The 16,873-nt window shown below is 58.0% G+C and overlaps 1 protein-coding gene across 4 annotated transcripts; it reads left to right on the top strand.

Annotated features, from left to right (window-relative positions):
- The first annotated feature begins 224 nt into the window (after positions 1-224).
- Positions 225-13,060, top strand: G6PD (glucose-6-phosphate dehydrogenase). Of its 4 annotated transcripts, none has more exons than XM_031675433.2 (13): positions 225-476; positions 1,353-1,480; positions 8,428-8,465; positions 8,544-8,652; positions 9,118-9,335; positions 10,274-10,432; positions 10,528-10,653; positions 11,009-11,102; positions 11,304-11,490; positions 11,659-11,894; positions 11,986-12,062; positions 12,140-12,232; positions 12,319-13,060. In XM_031675433.2, exons 1-13 carry the CDS (start codon positions 368-370, stop codon positions 12,407-12,409), a joined length of 1,665 nt encoding a protein of 554 aa, XP_031531293.1. In that variant the 5' UTR covers positions 225-367; the 3' UTR covers positions 12,410-13,060. The 4 variants fall into 4 exon arrangements, with proteins under 4 accessions (XP_031531293.1, XP_031531292.1, XP_015107796.1 ...); XM_031675432.2 differs by having other exon boundaries at positions 1,350-1,480; XM_015252310.3 differs by lacking the exon at positions 225-476 and adding an exon at positions 662-888 and having other exon boundaries at positions 1,350-1,480.
- Positions 13,061-16,873: the final 3,813 nt, after the last annotated feature.

Raw genomic sequence — 16,873 nt, 5'->3', positions numbered from 1 at the left:
AGAGGTGCGAGGGAGGCTGCCCCGGACTCAAGCCCGAGCCCGCCAGCCTCGGCTGGCCAGCAAGATGCTCCCCAGTAATATGCGTCGCGACCCACACTCCTCCTTGTCTGTCCGGCGGTGGCATCCAAGCACCCGGTGCTTGGCCGCCCTGCCATCCCGCTAAGGGCGGAGCCACGACGAAGCTGTCTAATAGGGCCGCTTTGACCTGAACGAGCGACCCGTCCGGCGAGGAGGTGGGGCGCTGCAGAGGGCCCCGCCCACAAAGGGGCGTGGTCACGCTGCCGGCGGAAGTGGGGCCCTCTGCGAGGTCTCAGGACCGCCCGGAGCCGGCGAGAAAGCCAGACTGTAGGGGCGGGGCCAGGCCGGGATGGGGACGCGGGCAACCGGCGGGGAACTGCACGCGGACTCGCGAAGCATCGGGGGCACGGCGCAGCGGCGGTGGGGACAGCAGGCTGCCCGCGCAGCGCCCGGCGCAGGTGCTCGAGGGGCGGGGCGGGACAAGGGCGGGGGCCTCGCACCGAGGCAGGCCTGGGATGCGCGCGCACCTTCCCGCGCCCTCGGCCCTGCCCGCCCTCGCGAGGGTGGGGCCCACGGAAGCCCCGCCCGCGCGCCTCGCCTGAGGCTAGTCAGCTCAGCCTAGGTGCCCGCCCCCACCGGTTAAATGAGCTGGCGGGGCGCAGACCCCGGAAACTGCCGGGGTCTCCGGGGCTGCGAGGGCAACGGGCTGCGGCGGTGAAGCACAAGTAACTGAGTGGGCGGGTGCCGCGTCTGCGGTAGGGCGTGCTGTGCTGCGAGTCACTTTGATTTGCCATACTTGGGGACTGAGCGAAATCGAAAACGTTTTAATCGATCTCACTGTCCCCTGCATTCCTCCATTGGACCCCTGAGGTGAGTGAGATCCTGAGAGGGACAGGGACTTGCCGAGGTCTCCCAGCGTGGTAGGAGTAGGGCTGGAGTTACACTCCATCAGCTGCACGGTTTAACATACTCCAGCTCCTTCTGCAGTTTCCGCCCGAATCCCGAGTGAGATGATCCTAGGCAGGTCTTGCGCTACTCCAGCAGGCTTTTAGTTCAGTCCTCCAGAGCTGAGGCTCTAAGCTGGAATGCACTAATGTTTTAGGTGATTTTGTAACATACACCGTGAAAGAAGGCAGCCTGGGGAGTATGGCCAGAGCCCAGAGCCTGCAGTTTCTAACTCCTCCTAACCATCCTGCTCCCCATCTGTTCACAGCAGCGTGGTGTCAGTAATCGGGTGTCAGCTGGGTGAGAGACCAAGGACCGCTCCAGAAAGGGGCCAGCTTCTCAGTGCTCTTCTGTTGTCATGCCTTGTCAACGAGTTTTTCTTCCAGCAGGAAACAGCATGGCAGAGCAGGTGGCTCTGAGCCGGACCCAGGTGTGCGGGATCCTGCGGGAGGAGCTGTACCAGGGTGATGCCTTCCATCAGTCAGATACACACATCTTTATCATCATGGGTGCATCGGTGAGTCTCCCACAGGCCCCATGTCCTAAAAACAGCAGACTTAGAGCATGACGTTACTTATAGTCTCTTCTCGGTGCCTGCGCTTTCCCAACTGACTGTGGTAGCACCCCTCGGGCTCTGCTCGGTTGGACTCTCCCTCTTGGTCCTATCTTTCCAGCGCAGCCCAGTGTACACACACAGTGAGGCAGTTCTGAAATCTGTGTGCAGCGATTGACTGTAGACCCGTGTCCTGGAGCTGGGAAGTCCGTAAGGACTGTCTGGTTGGACCTCCTCCTCCACGAGATGCAGACAGGGAAAGCCATTCATTCTGGGACTATGTTTTCCAAACCTATTTCTGACTTGACAAGTGTCACGCAGTCAGTTAGTGCCAGAGGTGGCATCTGAGGACCGATCTCCACCTTGTACCTCTACTACGTCCAGTTTCCCGGGGACAGACACTCACCCTTGCTTTGAACACTACCTCTCTGCCCCAACTTCCCAGGCCTGCCAAGGAGTGAGACCCAGCCCCCCATTTCTAGCCAGTGGAACTGCCTGTCTTTTCTGGTAGGAAAGGCCAGAGAGTAGAAGCAAACGCAGAAATCAAGCATGTTGACAGTACATGACGGGGTGGGGCAAACAGGAGAGGGAGGGAGGGTCCTTGGAGAGCCATGACCCCCAGACTGAAGCACTCTCCCCGCCAGCCATGTGGAAACCAGGTTTCGCAGGTTGCAGGAGAGCTGTCAGGGTTTCATGTCCAAGTAAAAGTGGTTTCCTCTTCTCACTTTTAACCCTGGACATGACCAAGAATCTGCTACCCCTAATGTGACCATCTTGGCCGGTAACTTCTTATATAAACTTTCAGCAAGAGTTCTCCCCAGCTAGTTCACTTGGAAAAGGAGAACAAGAAGGCTGGGCAAGAGGCAGTGGGAGGGAAGAGAAGGCCAACCCAGATTCTCCACTGACCCCCTATAACCCCAAGACTAAGGGGTGTCCAGGAGGAGCATATGCGGCAGGCTTAGACTTCACCACGGCCCAAGCCTGGTCCCCTGAGAATAACCCTACTTGTGTCGGCCACAAACCTTAACACCTGGGACTCTGACCCTTGGGACCTTCGTCCAAGAAATAGTTTGGGGGAGACAGTAACTCGGGGTTATTTTGCCTCCTTCCCCCATCCCCATAACAGCCTGTGTCACAGGGCACTCCCACAGAGGGTCCCAGGCCCCAGTAAATGGAATGTGACCCTCAGCCCACAACTCTTAGACACCTCACTGAGAGCATCTAAGCTTGCTGTGTGATCTGGGGCAAGTGTCTTCCCTTCTCTGAACCTCATTGTCTCCTCGGGGCAACTGAGGACTTTTGAAGCAAATGCCAAGGGTCCTTGGGCTCTGCCAAGCTGATTCTGTGACTCCTGGCTGCCTTCGCCTGGGGCTAGCTTGGGGTTAGGCAACTTTGTATCTTTGCAATCAGGCGGTTCCCCTTTGCGCTTGTCCGCTCTGGGAGCAACAACCGGAGGCTTTCAGAGCAGACATGGGAAGTGGGCCGGGTGGAGTGGGGGAGCAAGAGCCTCCTAGCTTGTTTGTCTCTCCTGCTCAGTGGGGCTGGCATGGGGTGGGGGCCTCCTGGGCTCAGGCAGCACCTCAGACAACTCCCACAATATGCCACCTGTCCCGATGCCCTCTGCTACTTCCTCCTTCCTGTCTGAGGGAGACATGTGGTGCTGGGGCACACCCTCCCGGAACCAGCAGGTTCTCCGTTCATTCACCCAAGAAACAGCAGGCGTGATGGAGCCCCGCCCTCCCATGGGTCCCATGTGCGGGGGTGGGGCTGGGCCCCAAGGGGAGCTGGCAGCCCAAAAAGAGTTCTGGGTGGCACACGTGACCAAAGCCACCACTGGGCCTTCGTGTCCCTGGGACTCATGAGGAGGCAAGGCCCGCAGAGCCATCCGGCGCCACAGGAGCGCTCCCCTGCAGCAGGAGGAACAGCCGCAGTGCCCCGGGGGCAGGCTGGGCCACCCTCTGCCCCTTCTCGCGCCTGCTTCCTCCCTGGGGCATCCTGGTGCTGGCTCAGGGGGTTACCTAACGGACTTTGGTGACCACTGTCTCCCTCTCAGGACTGCCCCCAGCCAGGAAGGGAGTGCAAGTACTTACTGTCCCAGTCCAGAAAGCTCTGGAATGACAGCGTTGGGAGAGGAACTTTGGGCCTGGAGGATCGTGGCCTCCCCCATCTGCTAGAGGCTCCTCTTCCCCCCAAGGGAGTGGAGAGAGGAGTTGGAGTGAGAGAGAGACAGAGTCCACTCGGGCAGGACTGGCTCACTGTGGGGTCCTCAACGAGCCCCTCACTTCTCTAGGTCTCCATGTCCCCACCCAGAGCACAGGGGCCCTGGGCCAGACAGGCGCTCAGTCCCCATCCCAGGGATGGGCCCTGTGAGGGATGACCCGGCAGCCTCAGCCCCTCCCCTACCCCAGGGATGTTTCTGGGCCGCCTGCCCCTGAAGCTGATAAGATTCTTGCTGTGTCATGATGACACTGGCTCACCCCCAAAGGCTGAGTGGCTCACGAGCCCCGGGTGTGGGAGGGAGTCCCAGCCTACCACAGCAGCCCCCTAGCCCTCTCACCCCCATGGCTGGGATCCAGCCAAAGCAGCCAGAGGCTGGGCAGGTCCTTGGCCCAAGTGACCCGAGGGGGACAGGGATAGCCCACCCCTGCCAGGCCTCCAGCTGGCAGCCCACCTCTTAGGTTCTCTGCTGCACCCTCCACCCCGAAACCGTCAGAGACCAACTGACGGTTCATAAAACTGGAGACTGAGGTAAAACCCGGGCGGTGACAGGTCGTGGCCCAGGGTCCCTTTGCCCCATCTGGGCCAGATACTGGCGGCTGGGAATCTTAATCAGGTCCTGCTGCTCCTGCTAAGTCACCACGTGCCCCCAGGCGGCTCCCTCCCCTGCTGCAGTCCTCACGAAATGACCAGGTGGGAAGAGATGTGAGACTCGCCCTTCCCCCGCGTAGACACCTGCTCCTTCCAACACTCGGTTCTCAGGAAGGAGTCAGCCCAGGCTAGTGCCGCAGGCAGGCGTCCCCGCCGCCCACCATCGTCCCACTCTACTGGGCCTGGAGAGCAGCGAGCCCTGCTTCCCAGTGGAAGGGAGCAGCCCCCAGGTCCCCTGCCCCACACTGGTCCAGGTCCTACCTCATCTTGCCCTTGGGTGACTTGGAGCCCAGCAGGCCTCCGATTGCAGGAGCTGAGCTGAACCAGGTGAGCAGGTTCTGCCAGTAGCTAATCCCAAAGGAAATCGCAAGAGCAGAAAGCTTGGGGTGTAGGGCACGTGACTCGGGACAGGAGCCTGGTCCCAGTTCCTCGACATCTGCCTGCTGGAATTTGATCAGAAGCAAACATGACTGGCCACGAGGAAGGCCAGGGAGGTGGTGGCTGCCGGCTGTGGTTCTGATTGTTTCTCCCGGGGGCTGGGCCCCAGCCAGCCAGCCTTCTCTGGAGCATGCAGGGCCAGCTGACCTAAGGTAACATGGGCAGAGTGTCCCACTGATGGCAGAAGCCAGAGGCAGGCCCTAACCAGTCACTAGGAGAAGTGCCACCAGCGGGGGGCTACTAGGCGCTGAGGGACACAGGGGCCCAGACTGGGGATCGGAGCCCCCTTGATCTAGTTGTCTCAGGTTCGTGTGAAAGCTGGCAGTTACGAATGGGACCCACTCCAGAATGCTCGGCAAATCAGTTGGCAGGCGGGGGCAAGGAGCACCACCACAGGGAACCCTGGCTTGGGAACCACCCACTTTGGGTGCTCAGTGTCCCAGTGGAGCCTGGAGATAGCAGACACTGACTTGCCTGCGTGGGCTGGGCGAAGGGAAATCTGGGCTGGAATAGACATTTGGAGTTGTCCCCGTGCAGAGGTCGGCTGGGGCCCAGGAGACCAGAGGCAAAGCAAAGAACAGGAAGAACGCGAACATTCAAGTATCAGAAATGGACTGCACATACTCCCACCCAGAGCAGGGATCCCCACCCAGGAGCCTTCCTGCGTGCCTGTCTCCGGGGTCAGAATTGCTTTGGTCACGCAGCTTCTGCTTTGCAGTTGTTCATAGAAATGAGCTCATCCAATGGTTACGTGGCTTCTGAGAGGTAATTTTGCACTAAATTTCAGGTCCTTATACCTGGAGGTGGTTTTTCTGCCCAGGACGTGTCTGGCTTAGCGTGGGTCCACCCGGCATCCCGCTCTGATTACCGGGTGGCCACATGAAAGAGGCTACACACACCACCTCTTCCACTTGGAGTGGATGGAGGGTTCCTTTGTCAGGTCACAGAACGGAAGCAGGTTGGGGCGGCTCCTGCAACTGAACTGGGGCTCGGAGAGAAGGGATTGGTGATTCCTTGTAGTGAGTCTTCTGTTGCTTGGAGTTGCTGTGTGCTCATACCCAGTCCCCACCCTCTACTGAAATTTTTTTTCAGTCTTTTTTGTTTTGACATTTTCAGGGGAGTAGTTAGGTTTGTTTGTTTGAATGGAGGGACTGGGGATCGGACCGAGGACCTTGTGCATGCCCGGCACACACTCTCCCGCTGAGCTAGGCCCTCCCCCCAGTCTTCTTTTTTAAGGGAGAATTGGTACACACTGAAACGCACACGTCCTCACTAAACAATTGGTTATGCAGCTTTATCACCAAAGAGGACGTTTCCAGAAAGTTCTCAGAAGACCAACCCACCTCACCTCCCGCTGCAGACAACAGCGGATGTAATTTCTCTCACAGCAAATCTGTTTTGCCCATTCAAAATTTTTGTTTGTTTCTTCTTGTTTTGGGGGGGGTAACTAGGTTTATTTATTTATTATTGTTATGTTTTATTTAGGTGATGTACTGGGGATTGAACCCATGACCCGGTGCATGCTAGGTATACACTCTACCACTGAGCTAGACCCTCCCCCCGCCCCGCTTTGCCTATTCTAAAGCCTCACTTAAATGAACTCGGAGTATTTAGTCATGTCTGGGTCTGGGGCGCAGCATGATGGTTTTGAGAGTCACCTGTGTTAGGTGGGTCATTCCTTGGCGTTGTTGAGCCGGTTCGCATTGTGGTGGAGAGAGCTGCTGCTCCTCCCGTGGGTGGATCGGGCAGTGGGGTGGTTCACAGCTTGGGCCCGTTGAGGCCGGAGGCTGCCGTGAACGTTCATGTACAAGCATCAGCCCCACATCCTCTCCAGCGCCTGGCATGTTCATCTCTGGGGTCCCAGCTGTTGCGGTGGGTGTGAAGTGGGATCTCACTGTGATTTAACTTCCATTGTGCTGACAACTGATGACCTTGACCACTTTCTCAGGTGTTTATTAGCCACTCATTTCTCTTCCTTGTGAACTATCTGTTCAACTATTTTGCCCATTTTTAGTTGGATTCTTTCCTCTTTTGCTATAGGAGTGGCTTATATATTCTAGATACAGATGAGTCTGGTGAATGTGTTCTCCCAGTCTGTTCATCTTCTTCATACCGTTTAATGATGACCAGGCGTTTCTAATTTTGATGAAGCCTTAATTTGTCAATCACTTTGTTTCTGGTGATAGCTTTCTGTGTCCCATCTAATAAATCTGTGTCAACCCTCATATATTGACTTTTTTAACTCTAGCTACCTTGCTAAAATCTCACTAGCCAGAACAGTTTATCTTTAGCTGGATTTGAGGTGGTTTTGTTTTGATGGGCAAACTGCCACCTATAAATAATGCCAGTGTCGTCTCTTCCTTCTAATCCTTACGTCATTGGCTGGGCTTCTAGGTGAGCATTGACTGAAGAGGTCATGGCAGGCGCTCTTTTCTTGTTACTGATTGTTCAGAGGGGATTCTTCCATCATCTCCTGGCAACATACGGTGTTTGTGAGGCTTTTTATAGGTGCTCTTTATCAACGTAAGTAAATCCTCTTTGATTCCTAATTTGATAAGAAGTTTGATCATAAGACAGAGTTGAAATCCCTGGAACACTTTTCTACATCTGGTAAGCTTTGCAAGCTTGCTAGATTTTCAAAACATCAAAAGGAATAGACAGAGATTTCTTAGAGCCTTTTCCCCTTAATCTGGTGAGTTTCAATGATTTTTTTTTTTTTGGTGAGTCCAACTTATTTCTGACACATGCCATTTTTCACATTGCAGAATGGGGTTTGCTGATATTTTCCACAGGATTTTTGCATCTGCGTCTGTGTACGTGGATGAGACGGGCTTGGGGCCCATGTGCCTTTCTCGGAGGGTCCAGAACCGGGGCTCTGGGGGCCCCACAGAGCGGCATAGCCCCTGCTCCCTAGGCCCCTGTTCACAGGCAGCCTCTGCCTGCGCAGGGCCCTTGCTCCATTTAGGTACGATGGCTTTTTCTCAAAATTTGTCCATTTCACCGAAGTTGTCAGACTTGGAATCAGGTCATTCATAAGACCCTCTTTCTGTCTTTCCTGCCTGGAGTTTTGTCCTAATTATTGGTCCTTTTTCAAAAGCAGTCTTGCCACAGTGTTGTTTGTTTTTATTAGTCTTTTTCAAACACCAGCTTTTGAGCTCTGTTGATCTTTTCCTTTGGTTGGTTTTCCATTTTCTTCATTTCTACTTTTCATTGGTTCCTGCCCCGTGACTTGTTTGCTTTAAAATTTCCCCATCCTCTTTCTAACTTCTGAAACTGATGCTCAGCTCATCTGCTTCGAGCTGTCCTTTCTTGCTGCTATTAGCATGTAAGGCTTTGCTGTGTGTTTCTTCCACTGCCATTTGGTTCTAGAGACTCCAGGGTTCTCTTCTGAACCCCCGGGAGCTCTTTAGAAGCGGGCATTTGTTTGGGGTTCAGTTCCACCTGCTGCCCCTGACACCAGGGCTTGTGGTTTGAGGATTGCAGGGCCAGCAGGTTGGCAGGTGCCCCAGGAAGGCACACTGCTGTCAGCTCAGGGTTGGGGTGAAGGGCTGGGTCTCCAAGGGGGTGTTCTCAGCTCCTGACCTCACCTGTGTTCTCTGCCACAGGGCGACCTGGCCAAGAAGAAGATCTATCCCACCATCTGGTAAGCCCATGCCCCCACCGCCCCGCTGCCTGAGGCCTCCCTGCCCTCCCACCCTCACCAGGGCTCCTCTGCCCTCAGGTGGCTGTTCCGGGATGGCCTTCTGCCAGAAGACACCTACATTGTGGGCTACGCCCGCTCCCGCCTCACGGTGGCTGACATCCGCAAGCAGAGTGAGCCATTTTTCAAAGTGAGTGGCTCCCAGTGTCTGCGCGGGTGTCAGCCCCCTCCATCCCAGACGCCCTTCCCTGCCCCCACCGTGCGGGGAGGGCCCAGTCTGTCCCTTCCCATCCTTGTCCTCCCCAAAGCCACCCACAGGCCCTACCCTGCCTGTTGCCACCACTTCCTTGATGACCGCTGTTTCCCAGCCCCCTACTCGGCCTCGCCACGTCCTGCCCACTGTGCCGGGCTTTTCTCAGCGTGCCGTAGTTTGGTAAAATGACTGTGGAGAGAGATCTTTCTCAGGTCAAAGTTTCCAAAATCTGACTTCTGTCCCAGGGGGTGCCTACCGCCCACCCCGGCCCTGCTGTGGATGTGCTGAGCTGATGAAATGGGAGTGAACCCATTGTGGGGCCAGGATGGCTGACTTCGGAGGGAGCCCGCCCTAAATGTGGGCTTGTGGAGGGACCAACATCCTTGTGTCCGCGTTTCCCAGGCCACCCCAGAGGAGAAGCCCAAGCTGGAGGAGTTCTTCGCCCGCAACTCCTACGTGGCCGGCCAGTATGATGACGCAGCCTCCTACAAGCGCCTCAACAGCCACATGAATGCCCTCCACCAGGGGCCACAGGCCAACCGCCTCTTTTATCTGGCCTTGCCCCCAACCGTCTACGAGGCCGTCACCAAGAACATCCGCGAGACCTGCATGAGCCAGACGTAAGGCTGGTCTTTCTCCCTCCCTTCCTGCCTCCTAGGGGTGCCCTGCCCTGGCCGTTGTCCAGAGCTCCCGGGGCAAACTGGTCTAGGAGTCTGAAAAAGACGAATGTCCCTTGTTTGTTCTTCCCGTGAATTAGCTCTCCAAAGAAGGGAATAGGAGCAACAAGAGTTTTCTAAGAGCCTTTTTTGAAAATGGTACCACAAGTACTTACCATCCAAATCCTCATGTCTCCCTGAGGGTCCACCTGACTGGAAATCCGTTTGTCCCTGGCAGCAGTCCCCACCAGAACCACAAGATGGCAGTGTTGCTCCACGAAACTCTCCCTGCCGATGGCTTAATCTCTGGCTTTCAGCATTTCCAGAGGTCCCCTCTGTCGCCACGAGGTGGCAGTGTTGCTCCACTAGGATCCTCCTGCCTGTGTTGCGCAGCTGCTCTGGCTCTGCTTTTTTCACAAAGGCAGAGCCGTGCCTGTTTCACTTTGTCCGGTTTTGAACACAGAATGCCACACTAGCTCCCCAGGAGGAATAAGGGGTCTTTCCCCACGTTGAAACCCACGGAGTTAACTGTGCCTCTGACATCCCTTCTCTTTTCCATGTCCGCCCCCCACTCCCACCGCCCACCCCACTTCCTGCTAGCTCCGGGGCCACTCTTAACCCAGGAGAGGACCACAGCATACCAGGAGGCATCCAAGGAAGTTCTGAGTGTGGGCGTTGAGGGCTGGAAAGGACAGAAAGTGTCCTCCAGTGTGAGGGGGCTCTGTGCCGGGGCCCGGCGGTGGGCAGCCCAGCAGAGCTTCACCAGGGCATCTCAGAATGCAGCAGTGGGGAGGGGAGGCTCTGCCCTCGCTCCCTGGGGTAGGGGGCAGGAAGGGGGATGAGGTTCTGAACCCCAGCCCCCAGGGAGGGTATGGGGGTGATGCAGCTCTGGGTTCCCACAGAGGCTGGAATCGCATCATTGTGGAGAAGCCCTTTGGGAGGGACCTGCAGAGCTCTGACCAGCTATCCAACCACATTTCCTCCCTGTTCCGTGAGGACCAGATTTACCGCATCGACCATTACCTGGGCAAGGAGATGGTCCAGAACCTCATGGTGCTGAGGTGCGGCTGGGGCCAGGATGAGGTCAGGGTGGACACTGGGGGTCCCAGCCTGCCTGGCTGCTGCCCCTCAGATGCACACCTGGCCCCTCCTGTAGGTTTGCCAACCGGATCTTTGGCCCCATCTGGAACCGAGACAACATCGCCTGCGTCATCCTCACCTTCAAGGAGCCTTTTGGCACTGAGGGCCGCGGGGGCTACTTCGATGAATTTGGGATCATCCGGTGAGAGCCTGTCTCCCCTTCCTGGGAGATCGGCACAGGTGTGGGGCACCATGTCACCCACCACCCTGCGGGGTCACCTCTCTTTGTTCTGGGCTCCTCCTCCCACCCCGAGGTTGAAATTTGACAGCAGGAGTGTCTGAAGGGAAAGGTCACTGTCTTCTTCCTTCTCTCGGGGGCCGGGCAGACCCTGGGAATCAGGAAGCATGTCTCATAGCTCATTGCCAGAAAGCCCAGCTCAAGGCCCTGAGCCCCCGGAACCTGGCCCACAGGGAGGGGAGCCAAGGCAAGCTAGCTCTCTACTCCAGCCTTGCAACCGAGAAGTCCCTGACCAAGTTCCACCCACTTCCGCCCCCAGGGACGTGATGCAGAATCACCTCCTGCAGATGCTGTGTCTGGTGGCCATGGAGAAGCCTGCCTCCACCAACTCAGATGATGTTCGTGATGAGAAGGTGGGTGGAGGTCCTGCATCCTGCCCCAGCCACCAGTCTTGAGCATAGGGAGCCCAAGGCTGGGAGTCAAAAGTTGAAAGCTATCTGTCTGGCCACTCACCCCTCCAGGAAGGCCACCCTGCAGGGTCACATAGCTTCCTCGTGCGCGGGCCTCTCCACCTCATGACCCAAGGGACCCGTCTCTCCCTGAATGTCTTTCAGGTCAAGGTGTTGAAATGCATCTCAGAGGTGCAGGCGAGCAATGTGGTCTTGGGCCAGTATGTGGGGAACCCCAATGGGGAGGGTGAGGCCACCAAAGGGTACCTGGATGACCCCACGGTGCCCCGCGGCTCCATCACTGCCACCTTTGCGGCCGTCGTCCTCTACGTGGAGAATGAGAGATGGGACGGTAGGTGACATCTCAGGGCTGGGCGGGCAGGCCTGGACTGCGCAGAGTGCGGGAAGGGCCAGGCCCTGTGGGGGTGGGACCCTGCCACTTCGCCACCCACCCCCTCCCTCGCTCCCTCCTATATGTACGCGCAGCCAGGTCCTGAGGCTGGCCTTGCCCCCACCCTAGGGGTGCCCTTCATCCTGCGCTGCGGCAAAGCCCTGAATGAGCGCAAGGCCGAGGTGCGCCTGCAGTTCCGCGATGTGGCTGGGGACATCTTCCAGCAGCAGTGCAAGCGGAACGAGCTGGTGATCCGTGTGCAGCCCAACGAGGCCGTGTACACCAAGATGATGACCAAGAAGCCCGGCATGTTCTTCAACCCTGAGGAGTCAGAGCTGGACCTTACCTACGGCAACAGATACAAGGTGGGCACCGGCCAAGGGCAGGAAGCGAGGCCTCGGGGGCGGGGCTTGGTAGGGATGGGGCAGGCATCTCACGGAGCCCTGCCCCCGGCAGAATGTGAAGCTCCCAGACGCATACGAGCGACTCATCCTGGACGTCTTCTGTGGGAGCCAGATGCATTTCGTGCGCAGGTGAGAGCCCACCTTCTCCCACCCTCCCTCCCTCCCTGTCCCCACCACCCACCTAAAGCCTCACGGTGTCCCCACAGTGACGAGCTCCGCGAGGCCTGGCGCATCTTCACTCCGCTGCTGCACAAGATCGAACGCGAGAAGCTGCAGCCCATCCCCTACGTTTATGGCAGGTATAGAAGGTGGAGGTGCTGGGCCGGGCGGCAGGGATGGGGCTCCGGGGCTCCCTCACATCTCCTGTTTGCCTGTCACTCCCCAGCCGAGGCCCGGCCGAGGCAGATGAGCTGATGAAGAGAGTGGGCTTCCAGTACGAGGGGACCTACAAGTGGGTGAACCCCCACAAGCTCTGAGCCCTGAGCACTGCCCCACCCCACCCCACCCTCTTGGCCCTACCTCTCTCTGTCCTTCCCGCCTTCTCACCCTCTGACCTGCATCACATTGGGAGGACTTTGGGACCACAGACCTCAGCCTCACATTCCCGGCCCGGGTGCAGACCCCCGCTGCCCAGTGCCCCTGCTGCCCATGGCCCAGGTACATTCCTCCAGCCCCGCGCCGTGACCACCCCTGGCCACCACTGCCCTGCCCGACCAGCTTCTTTCCGCGGGACGGAGCCACATCGGAAGGAAGGATAAGCGCGGCTCCTCCAGCCCAGCACCTGGGGGAGGACTGGAATTACCAGCAACAGAGGGTCCGCGGCAGGCCTCCGTGGGCCAGCTCCTCAGGACTTGGGGAAAGTGGCCGTCACGACCACACCAGCCTCGGTGCCACTCAACAACCCTGGTCCCCCATTGCAAGGGACTTCCGTGTTGCCCAGCCATCCTCCATGTGTCAGCCCCCCCCAAGTGTCCCTCTGCTGCCCCCAGCTCCCCCACCACCCTAAGTGCACTCCACGGCCCACCCCATCTCACCCCACCCACAGGTGTTGCCCTCGCTACTGGAAAAGTAGAAGCGCAGGTGGGATGCCCCACCTTGGCCCCTGACATTAAATCTACAGACCCGCCGGTCTCCTGCTTGTTTCTTTCTTACCACCTGTGACCATGGGGACCAATCCCTCACCTCTCCCCATCACCAGGTGGGCCAGGAATGTGGGTGCCCCTCAGCCCTGACCCCACATCCAGTTATGACCAAGCTAAGTGTCCGCCTCTGCTCTACCTCGCCCCATAGGGTCTTGTCACAAGACCAGCTCGGATGCAGGAACGGGTCATGTTCAGTTTCACTTTCCACCCAGATGCTCCCACCCAGGCGGTGCCCCTGCCCCGCACCCGGGCTGCTCTTGAGAAGCAGAGAACCGACATCTGCGGCACTCTGCTCACTTGTGTTTCCGGGGCTCCTGTAACGGCACCACGGCGCTGGGAGGCTTCAGACCACAGAAATGTCTCCTCTCCCAGAGCTGGAGGCCAGAGGCCTGAAATCAAGCAGTGAGCAGGGCCACGACCCCCACCAAACCTCCCGGGGGAGGATTTTTCCTTGTCTCTTCCAGCTTCTGGTGGTGGCTGGCCTCCTTGGCCTTTCTTGGCTTGTAGACACAGCCCTTCAGTCTCAGTGTCCATCTTTATGTGTCCTTCTCCCTGTGTTTGTCTCCTGTTTCCTCTTTTTATAAGGACACCAGTCACACTGGATTAGGGGCCACCCTACTCCAGCAGGACCTCATCTTAACGCCCCTCGATTACCTCTGAAAATGCCCTGTTTCTGAATTAAGACCACATCCCGAGGTTCCAGGGCACACTCCCAGCAAAGGCTGCACCCCCAAGTGTCTGTCCAGCCCCCTCTCTCAGGCTCCATTCCTGATTGAGCACTGAAGAGACAGCAGCAACTGAACGTGTGGTCCCTGCACTCATGGCCTGGATTCTGGTAGACGCAGCTGACTGGGAGCGGAGTGAACGGACCACATGGTCTGGTGGTGGTACATTTTCTGGAGGGGACAATCCAGCAGCCTGGCACGTGACCAGGGAAGGATGGCTCAGTGTCCCAGATGAAGGTGTGTGGCAATGGGGCCAGGCCCTCAAGCTGTTAGCGAGAGCTGGGCCACTGTGGGTCCTCCCTCCAGCTTGGTCTGCGGCCCTCTGTCCCCACCCATGCCTCTGAAGGCAGCTTCCCAAGGCTTTTAGCTCCAACCCTCGAGGCCTCTCCTCAGCCCGCCGCTGACAGCCAGCTGTCCGGAAGCCCTGCGCAGTGCCCTGGGCTGGGGGTGCCAGCAGGTGGGGGCTGGGGCTGAGCCGTGAGCTGAGGCTACCCCTCAGGACTCTGGGGGAGCAGTACGTAGACGGAGAAGAAACCCGAATGGTGGGCTGGCCTGTTCTATCCCATGAGCTGGGATGGTGAGTCATGGCCCCAAGTTCACCTGGGCCTAGATTAGAACGGGAGGAAGGAGCTTGCTGGGACAGGGACAGGTCAGAGACCCTTAAGGGTTAACTCTTCCACTGGAATCTGGATGTCGCAGTCCCTCCAAGCCCAGATCTGCACAGAGCAGCTGAGAACGCTCCACTGCACAGGATTAGAGGCCAGGCTTCCACTTGGAGGCAGTGGGAGGGCAATGGTCTTGGTCCTCCCTCCTGGTGCCTGTGGCCTCCTGGAGAAGGGGTGGTAGCAAAACTTCGTCAAGAGCTGACGGGGTCGGCCTAGGGACTCACAGTGTGGCTACAAGCTCTTGCCCTTGACTCTTTGTGGTGCAGCCATGCGCCTGTGAGGGGCAGATGAGGCTTTGCAAAAGGCCCAGGATGACACAAGAGCCGTGGGCCCCAAGATGGTGGCCGGAAATGGGTAGAGCCCATCTTTGGAGTTGCGGCCATGCCTTCTCCCTGATTACCACCAGGGAGCACCCGCTACCTGCCCTGGGGAAGAGACATCCAAGACCCCTGGCCTTGGAACTTCAAATGAATCCTCAAAATTTGGCCATCAAGCCCTCAGGAGAAAAATCACATGAATGTGTAGGGACCCTCCCTGACTCCACTGGGGTTTTTGTGCTTAGAGCCCCCTTACAGAGCCTCAAGGGTGTCTGCAGACTTTGGGGGACCTAGCAGAGCTGTGTGCTGGGGATAGTCCTTCCCGGTACTCAGGTCCCTTGGGGAGCCCACTGGCATGGCATCACTGAGGGGGACACTCAGAAGCATGGAGCCCGAAGCAGAGGAGGGACCTGGCTCCTCCTGGGCCCCTAACACTTGATAATGGTGTGTGAGCGAGGAGGGGAAACGTGGGGACCTCCCAATCTGACCCTGCTCGGCATGTCCCCACTGTGACAGACGCATGAGCCCAGGCCAGGGCAGTCAACCAAAGACTCCAATCTGGGTGCTTCACTGTGGCGAGATGTGAGGGCCCTGGTGAAGACGCATGGCCGTCACCCGACCTCTGGGTGCCTGTGGTAACAGAGATCAGGGCCCTGACAAGGAGCTATGACCTTAGCTCTAGGAACCTGAAATGAGGGAGAAGCAAGAGGGGCCGGGTGAAAGCAGTCACGGGTCACCTCACCCTGGGGAATACATCCTGACACAGTCCTTAGAGCCTCACTGAATCGAGACAAAGTTCACCTCAGCACTGGGGCCCTCTGGTGGGGCACAGGGATGACAGGCTGGTGAGGAGAGATACTTGTCACCTCACATCAGTGTGCTTACCCTGGGGCAGATGTAACCCACCCCAGGCGAGCACAGACACCTGTCACCTAAGCTCTGGGCGACGACGGTGGTGCTGAGGTATAAGGCCTTTCACCTGGCACTGAATCTCTACCCTGGGGCCCAGCAGGAAGGCCCAGGCGACAACACCCCACAGCCCCCTCAGCTCCAGGCACCTGCACTGCAGCCAAGGCATGGGGCCCAGATCTCGAAGAGCAACTAACGGCTCACTCTTGGCGGCCTAGACCAGGGCGACGCTTCAGCACCCAGGTGTGGAGAGCCACCTGTCACTTCAGCTCTCAGCGCCTGACCTTGGGTAACGGCATGACGACCAGGCCAGGCGAGGGCTTTCAGCTGTCACCCCAGATCTGGGTCCCTACTCTGAGACAGGACCTGCCACCCCAAGACGCTGCACACAAGTCTGTGACGGGAGCCACATGGGGCAGAGAGCACTCCAGTGCCCCTGCACCTCTGCGTGGCCCCGCGACTGGGAGAGCCGAGGGCCCAGGCGAGCAAGTCAACTGAACACACAAACTTCAGTACCTACGTTGAAATGGAAAATGAAGGACCCCTGAGGCCATTAAACTGTCACCTCAGCTCCAGGTGCAGAAGCAGGGTGCCTGCACAGGGGCATGAGCCCGTGGTGTAGACCCCACGGTGTCTACACTGAAAAGGGAGTGAGAATCAGTTTAGGGCACCAGCTCTGGGGTGCCTCCACTGGGGCAGGCCCATGAGGACCCTAGGAAACACAGTGACCTGGCAGCTCAGCTACAGGAGCTACCCTGGGGCACAGGTGCAACGGCCCAGAGGAGACATCATCAGCCACCATCCACTGGGTGCCAGCACCAGGGCATGGACATGAGGGTCTCATCCTCTATATGTCCCCATCGCAAAACAGTCCCAGAGGAACAAGGCTGCCCCACAAGGCACAGAAGACCAGGAACTGAATCCCAGGCCTCCGGCCATCACTGCTATGGTGTCCCTTGGGTTGGTGGAGGTGCCTCTGGCCCCTTGGGGGACTCATTAAAACAACCTTTCCAAAATGCCTGCTCTGAGTGCGATGTAAGCACTGCCCTCTAAGAACAGGTAGGCTGGCAGACGCCCTGCGCCTGGCTGGCAACCCAAGAGCATGAGTAGTCAGGAGCTTCCTCCACTGGGCCCACAACTACTAGCATTGCTGGGAGGACCACAGAGGAGGACATGGTGCCC

The sequence above is a fragment of the Vicugna pacos genome, chromosome X, assembly GCF_048564905.1.
Source record: "Vicugna pacos chromosome X, VicPac4, whole genome shotgun sequence".
Taxonomy (NCBI): domain Eukaryota; kingdom Metazoa; phylum Chordata; class Mammalia; order Artiodactyla; family Camelidae; genus Vicugna; species Vicugna pacos.
The sequence above is the reverse complement of the archived record's forward strand: the minus strand, read 5'-3'. Positions and strand labels throughout refer to the sequence as shown.

Excerpts from the sequence above, each read along its gene's own strand:
- G6PD (XM_031675432.2), top strand. The coding sequence starts at position 368 with ATGGGGACGCGGGCAACCGGCGGGGAACTGCACGCGGACTCGCGAAGC. Across the intron at positions 8,466-8,543 it reads AAGATCTATCCCACCATCTG|GTGGCTGTTCCGGGATGGCC; the intron begins GTAAGCCCATGC and ends CTCTGCCCTCAG. Across the intron at positions 11,103-11,303 it reads ATGATGTTCGTGATGAGAAG|GTCAAGGTGTTGAAATGCAT; the intron begins GTGGGTGGAGGT and ends AATGTCTTTCAG.